Below are 14,402 nucleotides of genomic sequence, written 5' to 3'. Positions count from 1 at the left end.
CGACCATAACACATACAGACAGACTAAATTAAATATCTCATACTCAGAGTCAGAAACTTGTATTAAAATCCTGGTTCTACTGCTTACCAGGTACAGAAACATGAGCAGATTACTACTCTAATGACCCTTAGTTTCCTCAGCTTTCAAATGCTAAAATAAAACCTGTCCTTACAATATTGTTATTAGGATTAAATAAGACAACTTATATTGTAAATCGTTTTGTAAAATGTAAACTGCTATAATCTGTTGTATCTTATTACTGATGTATGAACTATCTATAAGTCTGTCACTAGAAATGAGCTGATACTAGGTTCTTTTCAACAATGACAGAACACTAGAAAAAGAAATAAAAGGCAGCCAAATCAGAAAGAAAGAAAGAAAACTGTCACTATTTGCAGATAACATGATATTATATATAGAAAACCCTAAGGAGTCCACCAAAAACCAAGAGAACAAATGAATTCAGTACAGTTGCAGAATGTGAAATCAATACATAAAAATCCGCTGCATTTCTATACACTAATAACAAAACAGTAGAAAGAGAAATTAAGAAAATAATCCCATTTACAATTGCATCAAAAAGAATAAAATACCTAGGGATAAATTTAACCAAGGAGGTGAAAGACCTGTACAATGAAAACTATATGACATTGATGAAAGAAACTGAAGACACAAATAAATGGAAAGATATTCCACACTCATGGATTAGATTAATATTGTCAAAACGACCATAATACCCAAAGCAATCTCCAAATTCAATGCAATCTCTATCAAAATTCCAATGGCATTTTCCACAAAAATTAGACAAACAATCCTAAAATTTGTATGGAACTACAAAAAAAAACCCAAATAGCCAAGCAGTCTTGAGAAAGAAGAACAAAGCTGGAGGCATCATGAGCCCTGATTTCAAACTGTATTCCAAAGTTACAGTAATCAAAACAGTATGGTATTGACATAAAAACAGATATATAGATCAAAGGAACAGAATAGAGAGCCAATAGATATCAGGTCAATTAATTTATGAAAAAGAACAAAGACTATAAAATGGGGAAAGGACAGTCTCTTCAAAACACGGTGTTAAGAAAACTGGACAGCCATATGCAACAGAAGGAAAATGAACCAGTAGCTTACACCATACACAAAAGTTAACTCAAAATGGATTAAAGACTTGAACATGGGCTTCCCTGGTGGTGCAGTGGTTGAGAGTCCACCTGCCGATGCAGGGGACACGGGTTCGTGCCCCGGTCCGGGAAGATCCCACATGCCGCAGAGCGGCTGGGCCCGTGAGCCATGGCTGCTGAGCCTGCGCATCCGGAGCCTGTGCTCCGCAACAGGACAGGCCACAACAGTGAGAGGCCCACGTATCGCAAAAAAAAAAAAAAAAAAAAAAAAAAAAAAGACTTGAACATAAGACCTGAAACTATAAAACTCCTAGATGAAAACATAGACGGTAAGCTCCTTGACACCAGCCTTGGCTTTTTGAATTTGACAACAAAAGCAAAAATAAACAAGTGGGACTACATCGCACTTGCACAGCAAAGGAAACCATCAACAAAATGAAAAGGCAACCTACAGAATGGGAGAAAATATTTGTAAATCATGTATCTGATGACGGGTTAATATCGAAAAAAAAGAAAAAAAATATATATGAAGAACTCATACAACTCAATAGCATAAAAACCCACAATCTGATTTTAAAAATGGGCAGAAAATCTGAAACAACATTTTTCAAAAAAGATACACAGATGGCCAACATGTTCATGAAAAGTTTCTCACTCACTAATCATCAGGGAAACACAAATCAAAACCACAATGAGATATCACCTCACACCTCTTAGAATGGCTATCATCAAAAAGACAAAAGATAACAAGTGTTATGAGGGCATGGGGAAAAGGGAACCTTTTTATACTGTTGCTGGGAATGCAAATTGGTGCGGCCACTACAGAAAATAGTATTAAGCCTCCTAAAAAAATTAAAACTAGAACTGCCACATGATGTGGTAATCTCACTTCTGGGTGTGTATCCAAAGGAAATAAAATCAGTATCTCGAAGAGATACATGCACTTCCATGTTTATTGCAGCACTATTCACAACAGTCAAGATGTGGAAACAACCTAAGTGTCCACTGGTGGATGAATGGATAAATAAAACATGGGACTATAATGTACAGCATGGTGACTATAGTTAATAATACTGTATTCCATATTGGAAAATTGCTAAGAGAGTAGATTTTTAAAGTTCTGATCACAAGAAAAAAAATTTGTAACTATACATGGTGACAGATGTTAACTAGACTTATTGTGGTGATCATTTTGCAATATATACAAATATCAACTTATTATGTTGTACAACTGAAAATAATGCAATGTTATGTGTCAATTATACCGCAATAAAAAAAAATAAAAAACCAGTGACACAACCCTAAAATTTACTATTAATTCAAGTTTGACTTTTTAACCCTCAAAGAAAAAAAGAATATCTGAGAGTTTGAGGGAGATGACTTTATCCCTACTAAGATTTATCCCTACATGAAATATAATAGGACATATGGATGGTTGATTCTAATGGAATAGTCAATCCGAACTAAACAGCTGTTTAAGGATTTATGGTCATCCATCCTCACTCTAGACCTAAGTTAAGAACGTTTGTCTCTACTTTGCATCAGCATAGATGCCAGGTCTGATTCTGCTTTTGCTTACTGGCACTCAGCTTCTACTGTACTTGAACTAAAACTAGGATGCTGAGGTCTATACACAGCTATCACAACTCACTGTCTGGGTCAGAACACTTCCAATAGAAGGCTGTTTCATCTACATTGAAAACTTGTTGTTTAGTGTAGCCACCATCATTAAAGATCTTAGCTAGATCTTCTGGATAACTTGCTGCAGCTTCTGCGCCAGCACTTACCGCTTCACCTTGCACTTTTATGTTAAGAAGATGGCTTCTTTCCTTAAACCTCATGAACCAACCTCTGCTAGCTTCAAACTTTTCTTCTGCAGCTTCCTCATTTCTCTCAGCTTTCATAGGATTGAAGAGAGTTAGGGCCTTGCTTTGGATTAGGCTTTGGCTTAAGGGAATACTGTGGCTGGTTTGATCTTCTATCCAGACCACTAAAACTTTCTTCCTATCAGCAATAAGGCTGTTTTGCTTTCTTATCATTTGCGTGTACACTGGAGGAGCACTTTTAATTTCCTTCAAGAACTTTTCCTTTGCATTCACAGCTTGGCTGTTTGGCACAAGAGACCTAGCTTTTGGCTCATTCTGGCTTTTGACATGCCTCCCTCACTAAGCTTAATCATTCCTAGTTTTTGATTTAAAGTGAGAGATGTGTGACTTTTCCTTCACTTGAAAACTTAGAGGTCACTGTAGGGTTATTAATTCGCTTAATTTCAATATTGTTGTGTCTCAGGGAATATGGAGGCCTGAGGAGAGGGAAAGAAACAGAGGAATGGCCAGTTGGTGGAACAGTCAGAACACACACAACTTTTATTAGGCTTACTGTCTTATACGGGTGTGGTTCCTGGGGCCCCAAAGCAATTACAATATTAACATCAAAGATCACTGCGCACAGATCACTACAACAAATATATTAATAATGAAAAAGTTTGAAATATTGGAAAAATTACCAAAATGTGACACAGAGACAGGAAGTAAGCAAATGCTTCTGGAAAAATGGCACTGACAGACTTCTTTACACAGCGTTGCCACAGACCTTCAACTTGTAAAAAATGCAGTATCTATGAAGCACAACAAAGTAAAGTGCAATAAAACGAGGTAAGCCTGTATGTGCCTCTGTTTTGGGAGCTTTACACATATGTAATTATTATTTATTATCCTCATTGATGGATAAGGCATTCAGGTACAGAGACGTTAAGAAACTATTCCACAGTAGGCTGAACTCCAGGCAGACTGGATCCAAAGTCTAAGATCTTAATCATTATTACCTCTTTTTAATACATATTAGGACAAGTTGAAACTGGGCTTAAAGAACACTAATCTTTGGTATCCTTGGTGGATTATAATTATTTTTTCTATGAATACAAAGTTAAGCTATTACTATTTTATCTAGCCATGTGATTATTTTAGAAGAAACTTATGTAACTTTTAAGTTGTTCTTAGAAAATAGCTAAAAGTAATGATGAAGACAGCAAAAAGAAGGAAAAATTCTATCTTCTAATAAAATTGAGATTAAAATTTTCACCTGTGAAGTGGAATTTCACTGAGTCTGGGAGACCTGAAAGAACAGAAGACAGAAAATCAGTATACTAAACATTTTGGGGCCAGAAATAGATGGGAAAGGTACAAACTATAGGGCAGAGGTTAGAAAAGTAAAGGACATTTTAACCTAAATTATTATGACTTAAGGAAAGATCACCAGGTTGTTTGCTAATGTTATGTTGACTCTAATGGTGCCAACGCTAATTTTAAGTAACAAAAAGAACCACAGAGTGGAATGATTTTATATCACATCAGTTAGAGTGATTTATAATACATTTATTCAGATCCCATTTTACCAGTACATAAAATCCTACAAATCGGTGAATGTGGGTGATGTCGTATGTCACTGACAAGGCTTTCTGGTGGGTCAATTCCATTGTAGATATAGTGATGCCTGGGACACTGATTTACACACTATAACAGTGTAAGAGATTTATCTCGTGGCATTTATCCTGTAGATTATACAGGATAGGAGTCTGCTCTCTCTAAAAAGGCTCTAGGAACACAGGCGAGCATAGTGGATTCGGAAATAACCTCAACCAGGGCTGACATGTTTTCTTTCCCTCTAAGCCCAGGAGGACCTGAGTTTCTTGTAAAGTAGGTCTTGTAAAGTTGGGGTTAGAGGACCGTGAACATTTTCACTGGCTATGAGTTATCCGGTTAGTAAACACTGGGGATACTCTTAGAGAAGAGGTCTATCCCAGCGCTTAGGGATTTTCAATCTAATTGAGGAGTTCATTATTTTCTAGACAATTGCATCTATAATGGCATATTAAATAATGGCAAATATTACTTTAAATGTTTGCCATGCTTGGAAACATAACTCTAAAATTATTCAACCCCTGTTCAACTCACCATAAGAAATCACCAACTGTTCTGTATGATTAAAGCTACTGTATGATTAAAGCTACTATATAAAAATAATACTCTATATTAATCATGTTATGTGACACATACATCTTAAAGATCATAAAGAAACAGGCTTCAAGATTTTTAGTATCATTCCAAAGCACAGAAATATTTAGGGGTAGGGACTTAAAACTCAGCAGCTTTGAATACTGGGTCAAGGGGAGACTAATGGGTGGCAAGGATTAAGGCTATCCTGGCTTAGTGGAAGGGCACACACTTGCTTGAATTAGAATTGTAGTTATTCTTTCGCTCAATCTTCTCTTCTTTAAAAAAGGTGTCTTTGTCAAATCCTGGTTTTAATCCCAAAGGTCACCTACATGGGACCTTCCATGAAGTACGGCAGGATCCTTCTCACTAGATTCCCCTCATCCACATGCCCATCTGTCCTGGCTTCGTCCTCAAACCACTCCCATCGCTGCAGTCAAAGAGATCCTTATGAAAAGGCATCCTCCTATAACTTAAAACCTCCACCAGGTCCTTATTGTTCTTGGGATAAGACTCCAAATCCCTGCAGTCTCACAGTGGCCTTAAGGTCTGCCCTCTATCTCTCCCTGCAGGCCCATCCCCACTCTGTTCAACCCTCTACATTCCAGACACAATAACTTTTTTCAGTGCCTAGAACATCACATTCTCTCCCTCCCAGGGCCTCTGCACAGGGGCATGTGCCCTTCCTTCAGGAATGTTCTCCCAATGATCCCGACACACACACTTAGCCTAATTAGCTTCTACCCACCCCTCTTCTGTCAATATCTCCCTGGGGCAGCCTCCAGTGGACCCTCAGTCTAGGTCAGCCTTGCTACATCCAATTCCACCACTGAACATTCTTCCTTCTTTTTAGAGCTCTTATCTCAGCCTGCAATTAAACATTCATTACTGGGATTACTGATCAAATTCTGTCTCTATACCTAGGATCCCCAAACTCGCCAGGATTCCTGCCTCTTTTTGCTCACCACTAGATCTCCAAGGCCCATTCGGGCCTTGCCATACAGGAGGCACAAAATAAGGCTTTATTAAAAGTATGCCCTGAAGAACCACAAGGAGTGGTTGTAGAATATAGTGCCTTGGGTGCCTCAAAATAGAGAAAAAAAGCATTACCAGCAAAGGAGAAGGCCATGATCTCCTGGAGGTGGGGGGCTGCAGTGGGGGGACGGTACATAATGTTGCCCTGGTTAATGTCTTCCTGGGTGAAATACCGGATGGGAGAGTGAGGCTGGTCCCTGTGTTCGATGATGCCTAGGAGGAAGAGAGACGGCATGAGCAATCAACAGTAATTCTGACGGCTGACTGAATGATCAGAGCCATAAAGCTGCCTTTCCCACTGGCGGAAGTCTTTTATCCTTCAGGAACAATTGCTCTCAGCTTGTTCTTGGTATACTATTCTTCAGTTATTCAAGAAAAGGGCAAATCTGAAACCCAGATACCCTTGACTAGGCCTCATTGACCATAAACAATAGTAAGATGCAAACTACTGCCCCCTAATGTAGCTTAGACCTGGGAATTCTGAAGTCATAGACACTGTACCATAATTATGAGATTCTCTCAATTGAGTTTAAGTTCAAAGGTCAACGTCGCTACAAAAATGGCACAGGCCGGTCTCCTGGTGAGGCTGTAAAGATTTTTTTCAATCTATCCTCTTTCCTTCAGAAAATCCTTAGTCTCTGTGATGACCTTTGGCAATAGTAACATGGATCTTGATCTGGATTTGCAATTATCACTAACTTATAAATGCTTTAGGGGTGGCAGATTTGCCTGTCATTTCTAAATTCTGCAGGTACAGAACTGATGCTATGATCATCTTTCATGTCCTACTTACTCTTTAAAAGGAGGACACTAATTCAGCTTCTGAGGGACTGACAGACCTACAGTCATTCAGGTTGCTGGTCTGAAAGAACATCTCCACCCTAGCAACGTAGGGAGGACAACTCTAGCTATGGCTTAGCAGATGAAAAAAGAAGACGGAGGACTTTTAGTCTTTTAATTTCTTTGGACTTTATCAAAAGGGAAATGAAATTTAATTTCTCCTTGGGAGAAACTGATAATGTGAAAGGCTCATAGCTAAGGCAGTGGTTGGTCTTGGGAGAGCAGCCTCAGAGACAGGAGCAGAAGTGTCTTCGTAGAAGCTGATCTCCTCGCTGTAAGGCACACACACATCTCTCTGGAAACAGGCTTGGTAGCTGAGCCCAAAGTTAAGGGATCTGAAGGCTGGGGACTGATGGCCAGGGCCCACCTCTCCTCTAATTGTAGTTCCACATTTCCATGCTCCTGTATGAGAGCACAGAACTGTGTGCTGACACATGTTTGTCACGATGGGAATTCCAGAGTTGTGAAGCATTTGACATGACAGATACTAAATGGTCTTCTGGGTCAGTATCTCCTTAAGGAGAACATTTGCACATTCTCACAATTAGGAAGTTTCCTTCCCCTTCATTTGGGTGACCGGTAATACTACTGTAAACGTAATTGTTTTTTTGAAGCTCATAGGGTATTAATATGTAGGAGCACTACGTAAACTTCTAGAAGTCATAAACAGCATTTATTACCTTTGTTAAAAAAAAAGAGGAGGAGGGGCTTCCCTGGTGGCGCAGTGGTTGAGAGTCCGCCTGCCGATGCAGGGGACACCGGTTCGTGCCCCGGTCCGGGAAGATCCCACATGCCGCGGAGCGGCTGGGCCCGTGAGCCATGGCTGCTGAGCCTGCGCGTCTGGAGCCTGTGCTCCGCAACGGGAAAGGCCACAGCAGTGAGAGGCCCACGTAACACAAGAAAAAAAAAAAAAGAGGAGGAGAGCCTTATCCATGCGGGGGAGAAACTGAGTATGTGTGGCTCAGCCCCCATTGGGCTCTCTGGCAGAGCTCCTTGTCCTTAGCGCATGCTCATTCTGGTCCACTCGCCTATCAGAACCTCACCAGGGCAGGCCCTGTCCCTACAGGCAGTGCGTGGGAGGGGAACTCATCCAGTGATGAAGTTATGTGCACACGATGTTCTCCAGTACAGCTCTGTCAGTACCAAAGCTGACACATTCATCTCCATCTGCCCGGCCACAGTGTCTCCCTCTCAACTGGTTCTCAACTCAGAGGACAGGAACAGAGGTGATGAATAATTGTTACTCCTTAAATCCTCAACGAGTAGAAGCAGACAGAATTCCAGAGCTTCTAAGGCTGGTCAACAAGTAGAAGACAACAGCACCACTCAAAACATCATTTACTGCACGCCTTACCTTGACTGGGATGCAAAGGTAGAGTGATATTATATATTATCTTTCCACTCGGTCTCTCAGAGTTTACAAAGGAGAGAGAATGAGGCTGAATCACAGTCAGGCCGTCCTCCCGAGCCTACACAAAGTTGAAGAGAGAAGAAGAGAAAATAGTGTGACGAAAACAAAAGCCAGAGGCAAAAACGAACCTCATTAAAAAAAAAAAATCAACTTCCTCTGTTAGTCACATTTAGCAAAATTTTCTCTGAGAGTTCAAAGGGAGGATCTGGTCTCCTTGCAGATGCGTCCTGGCTGATTCGCCCTTCTCTCCCCTGCCCTTGGCCCCCTGGGTTTATGTTGGTACCTGCTGTGGGTGCCCCAATATGATCACTTCTCCCTAGTTGGAACTCACAGTGGTACGTGTTTGGAAATGAGCCATCACAGCTGGCTATTCTACTATTCACAGCTGGATCCCTACAGCTCTGCTCCTCTCATTTAACGGGCTAAGGTTATATCTGGTGAGCATTTCTCCCAACCCCCCAGCTTACTAGTGGGAACTGTGATGCATTCTTTTCCTTTTTTAACTTTGATGGTTTCAAATGGCTAAAGATGAACTCACCTCAAATGCCAGAGAGGCTCACCATTTGAATTCAGAGATTTAAGAATTATGTGTTTATTACAGCTTATAACAATAGTCAATATTTCTCTTCATCTCCATTGTACTATTCAAAAGAACTAGATACTGCTTTTTTGCTTCTAGCTTTCAGGACCCAATGAACGAGTCAAGTGAAATTAATCTGAAGGCCAATGTGTGTGCAGCTTTCACAATCCATTCACCTGTGTGTGTTCACAACCCATTAACAGTGGACAACATTGGAAGAAAAGGAGAGATTCAGAATTCCATGACCAGACCTAACAGAAATTTGGGGACAGCAGCAAAAACACAGAGTGGGGAGGAGAAAATGGAAAAGGAGTGTGAGCACGGGCCCCTTGCCTGGGTCACACATGCCGATAATAAGACAGAACAAAAATATCTGCTCATCGCAGACTCTTCCGAACTGACCCTTGAAGAGTTAGCGTTTGACATGCTCTCCTGCTCTTTCAAGCTCTGCTACTTTCAGAAGGAATTTCCCATTTAGGGAAGGGTTGAGTGGGGCTCAGTAATTCTCATGGAGGAGGGCATGGTGTTCTTCCTTTTACCAATGAAAAGATTGAACATTGCAGTTGCTTCGTAACTGTCCCCAAGGCATACTCGTCCTGGGAGAGGCAGCATTTGCAGGTTAGGACAACCCCCTATTTCAGGTCACTGCTCAGGTCTGGAATGTAAGGAGCAAGGAAAATCAGAATTGCAAATAGCAGCTGGTCTCTCACCCTAAAATAAAACAGGTTAGGACAACAAAAGAAAAACATACGCCCTATGTAAGGTGTTTACAGCCCATGCATGTGTGCATACATCCATAAATGTGTACACGTGTGGGCACAGGTACACGGACAAAAAGTGCAGGGTGAGTACATTGTTCAGTACCGCTTGCCACCTTTTAATCTCAAAACCATCAGGACATCTGAAAGTTCTCAAAGTATTATGGGATATTTTCGAATATTTAGATGTCCCTAAAACAATAAAGTGGTAAGAAAAAAGAATTATCATGGACCTAGGACGACAGAAAAGGGAAATGTGTTCTAGCCAAGAAAACAGATGTTTTATTACAGAACTTGTTGATACTATTTTTTTACTAATAGAAAGAGACACTAAGCAGAAAAGGCGAGGACTTGATTCTCTGAAGAAAGCAATATTGAGGTTGAGCTATATCAAAGTATAATCAGTTTTAATATTGGCTATTTGAAGTGTTCAATATTTATCAATCAAACAGTAAGAAATGAGAGACTAAAGTTAATGGAAATCATTATAGAAGACACTTTTTTTTTTATTAAACTATCTGTCAACAAAGGAAGATTATAGAATAATGGTTTCCGTAATACCCATATTACCTCTGAATACATCCAGAATCCAACCACTTCTCCCCATGACATTGCTACCATCCTGCTGGGAGCCACATTCTCTCACCTGGATTACCACAACGGCCTCCCAGCAGCTCTCTTGCCCTCCCCCAACAGTCTATTTCAGCACAGCAGCCAGCATGATGCCTTTAAAAAGGATATTGGACCTCTACTCAACACCCTGCAATAGCTCTCCATGTTACTCAGAATCAAAAGTCCCTACGATGGCCTGTGAGGCGGACATGGTCCCGAATCTGCTCCACCCCCATCCGCCCACTTAGCACATCTGTGAATTCATGCAGATTCCTCTGGCTTCCACTTACTTTGATCCAGCCATACTGCCTTCCTTGCTGTTCCTTGAATATCTAGGCATGCTCCTACCTTGATACCTGTAAATGAATGGTTCCCTGGGCCTGGAATGCTCTTTCCACACGTATCTGTACAACTATCTCTCTTACCTTCTGCAAGTCTTTCTTTAAATGTCATTGTCTTAAGGTAACCCACCCTGACCACCTTATTTAAAGTTACAACCTAGGTCTCCCCTGCTACACTTCCAATCTTCTTGGCCCTGATCTACTTTTTGTTTTATCATAATACTTCTCACTAACATGCTATATGTGAGTTGCTTATTTATTTTGTTTATAACTTATTGTCTATTCCCCTCCCCCAAGAGAATGTAAACTCCATGAGAACATAAATTTTTGTTTGTTCATGGACACCAAGCACCGAGCACATGGCACATGGAAGTGCTCGATAAAAATTTGTTGAATGAATGAAAAAATATTATTATGAAAAAAATTAAGCTAGTAATAAAAATACTTTAAAAAACAACTTCATCGATAATTTTTTAAGAATATTTTTTCATCGTATTTCAACGTCATCTAAAGAATTAGAGAGGCAAACATTTGAACACTTAAGATACAGCAAAGTGTGCATGACTAACATCTTTAAACTTCCAGGTCAGAATTTATAAATGACATTATCATTTCACCCTCCATTAAAAAAAAAAAAGAATTTCCCATGTTGACTGTCATTCTACCAAAGCAGCAAAGCCCATGGCGGGCCTGAGAAATCACACACCCATGAATGATGAGATGAGATAAGTAAAATGAAGGTCCTACTGTCTTCTCACATGGTTTAGTTAGGACAACAAAATTCATTCATATATTCATGTATTCAACACATTTAATTAATTCATATATTCATGTACTAAATTTTTAGTAAGAACCTACTATGTGCAAGGTACCAGGCAAAAAGCTGTAGAAGATACAAGATGAATCAGATATAGACCTTTTCCTCAAGGAATTTCACTTTTCAGTGGGAGAAACTCATAAACAGCTCTAAGGTAGAAAATGCTAAGTAGTGTGAAAGGCTCAGATAAAGCACAACAGTAATTCCAAGGATAACAAAACATTTCCAGAGACTGCAGATAATAATTATACTAGTATCTGAAATGTCTCAAGAGAAAACATAGACACAGACACCCATAGCCATAAAACAAATACAGCAGGCCCAGGCTTGAGTCCATATCACAAAAAGATCAGCTGTTCTAACTGGATCCCTGCTAGCCTCAATAAGAATGGTTTTAAGAGAACTCTTGCTACAGCAATCACTTTGGAAGCAAATGAAACCAGGAAAGAAAGGCCTTTTCCTCAAGTGGTGACCTTGGGCAACCCAACCCTGAGGACCGCAATCACTTAGAAAAGGAAATAATCAATCTTCTTTCACATTAAGAGATAATAGAATCTATCTCCCCTTTAAGAGAGGACTTGGAAATATGATATTCAAAGTGTGTGTTTGTGTGTGTACCCATATAATTAATTTGTTTGAATTCGAAGGTCATACAAGAAGATATTATTAGCCATGTGAAAGTAGGCCTGAAAATATTCACTTAGGCAACAAATATTTACTAAGCAACTATTTTATATAAGGCATTGTGCTAGATGCTGAGGAAGATACCAAGGTTAATAAATCAAAGGTTTTGCCCTTAAGGATCTTCTAAGTCAAATAGTGGATGATTACTTGGAGAACTGGGAGTTGATGTGAATCTGTTAACTTACTTGAAGAATCTGACACTATCTATGCTGCGATACGCACGTCTTCAGATCCCCTTGCTCAAATTTGATATATATTCTAAATGTACACATCTCACACATGTTTATATATATATGATATATGTGTATACATATCTTATATATATATGCATGCATATAATTCTGATGAGCACTACAGACCAAACCATAAGATCCCATTTAAAGGATCTTAGGTTTGATGAATAACAGAATTACAGAAATGTCACAGAACAAATTTTCATTTAGGCACGTATTTGATTATATTGCTTCTCATTCTGTGCAATCTTCCTGGGGAATCTCAGTGATTTCTGAGGATTTAACCACTACCAGCCATTAATGATTCTCAAAGGTTTATCACTCACCTTGAATAGCTACTGATCTTCTTCTACCTGCCCTTAATATGCACGCCCTTTACAAGCACATCCCAGACTGAGTGCATCATGCCTTCCACCCCTCCCCCTCCCCCTCAAGTCCTCATACATTCCCCATCTCAATGAATGGCATCTCTGTATGCTCAGAAAATGGGGTGCTTCGCCCTCTCCCATATCTAATTGAGCACTGTCTCTAAAGATCTCTAATCTCCTAACTTTTTTTTTTACCACCTTAACCGCTTTTAAGTGTACAGTATAGTAGTGTTAACTAGATGCACATTGTTCTACAACAGATTTCCAGATTCTTTTCCTCTTGCAACACTGAAACGCTATTGAATAACAATTCCTCTTTTCTCTCTCCACACCCCACCCATTCCCCACAGGGGCAACCACCGTTCTACTTTCTGTTTGTAAGCGTTTGACTAGCTCAAATGAGTGGAATCCTGCATTATCTGTCTTTTTGTGATTGGCTTATTTCATTTAGGACAATATCCTTAAGGTTCATTCATACTGTAGCATATGACAGGATTTCCTTTTTTTAAAGGTTGGATAATATTCAGTGGCTGTATATACCACATTTTCTTTATCCACTTATCTGTCAAAGGACATTTAGGTTGCTTCCATCTCTTGGCTGCAATGAATATGAGTGTACGAGTATCTCTTCAAGATCTCACCAACTCTTAATCCTTATTGCCACTGCATGACCTTCATGCCACCAACCTTTCTTGTTCTAGGTGACTTCAGTAGCCTATTTCTTGGCCTCCTTGCTCCCTGTCTCGCCCCATCTGGGGTGTTCTCTACCCTGCAGCCAAAATGACCTTCTCAAATTGAGACTCTAAGCATGCCACCTCTCTGCTGTATCCTACTTGCCCTAACAGCCTTTCTGGACGAAATGGAATCTCCTTCAACTTATCTTAAGGTCCTCCGTGATCTCTCATTTCTTCTTTCTTCTTCACCTAAAGATTTATGCTCCAGCCAACTGAACTCTCCGTCATTCCTCAAACATGTTATGTTCTCCTGCGTCTCCATCTTCTTTTCAAATGCTGCTCCTCTGCCTGGAATGAACTTCCGCCTATTTCTAGTCTAGATAAGAGGGTCTGCAAGTGTAGTGAGCAGAGCAGTAGCAACAGTATCACCTGGGAACCTGTTAGAAACTCAAATTATCAGCCCTATACCAGACCTACTGAATTGGAAAACTCTGGGGTGGGCTCCAGCAATCCGTGAATTAACAAGCCCTATAGGTGATCCTAATGCAGGCTGAAGTTTGAGACCCTGATTTAGAGATAATATTCACTTCAACCAGCTTGGTTCACCTTCTACAGGATGCCTTCCTTGACCTCTCCTATGCCTTGCTGGACTAGGTGCCCTGCTATCTGCTTCCATGCCATGTCTCTGTCATGACATTTATTACTGTATTGTCACTGTTTATTTATTTTCTTGTCTCCCTCTTTAGACTCTAAGTCTAAAATAGACTAATAGAGACTGCATTACATGATCACTGAATCTCCAATGTCTTCCACAGAACTTGGCATAAACTAGGGACCCGCAAGTGTGCAAGACTGAATAACTGAATGATTGGAGAGGTAGACTCCTACCCTTAAACATCTACATGAATATACTATGTATGAATTTAGCATATGTAT

General features: G+C 40.0%; 1 protein-coding gene across 2 annotated transcripts in view; it reads right to left on the bottom strand.

The window, feature by feature from the left end:
* FRAS1 (Fraser extracellular matrix complex subunit 1) overlaps positions 1–14,402 on the bottom strand; it is a 465,438-nt gene that overhangs the window by 114,220 nt on the left and 336,816 nt on the right. For both annotated transcript variants that reach the window (XM_030877950.2, XM_060299521.1), the window contains 3 exons: positions 8,343–8,457; positions 6,224–6,361; positions 4,203–4,235 (listed from right to left, as the gene is read on the bottom strand). In XM_030877950.2, the coding sequence (XP_030733810.2) occupies positions 4,203–4,235; positions 6,224–6,361; positions 8,343–8,457 (286 nt within the window). The remainder of the gene's footprint in view (positions 1–4,202; positions 4,236–6,223; positions 6,362–8,342; positions 8,458–14,402) is intronic.

Source organism: Globicephala melas, chromosome 5 (genome assembly GCF_963455315.2).
Source record: "Globicephala melas chromosome 5, mGloMel1.2, whole genome shotgun sequence".
NCBI classification, from domain to species: Eukaryota; Metazoa; Chordata; class Mammalia; order Artiodactyla; family Delphinidae; genus Globicephala; species Globicephala melas.
This window is presented reverse-complemented; position numbering and strand designations above follow the sequence as displayed.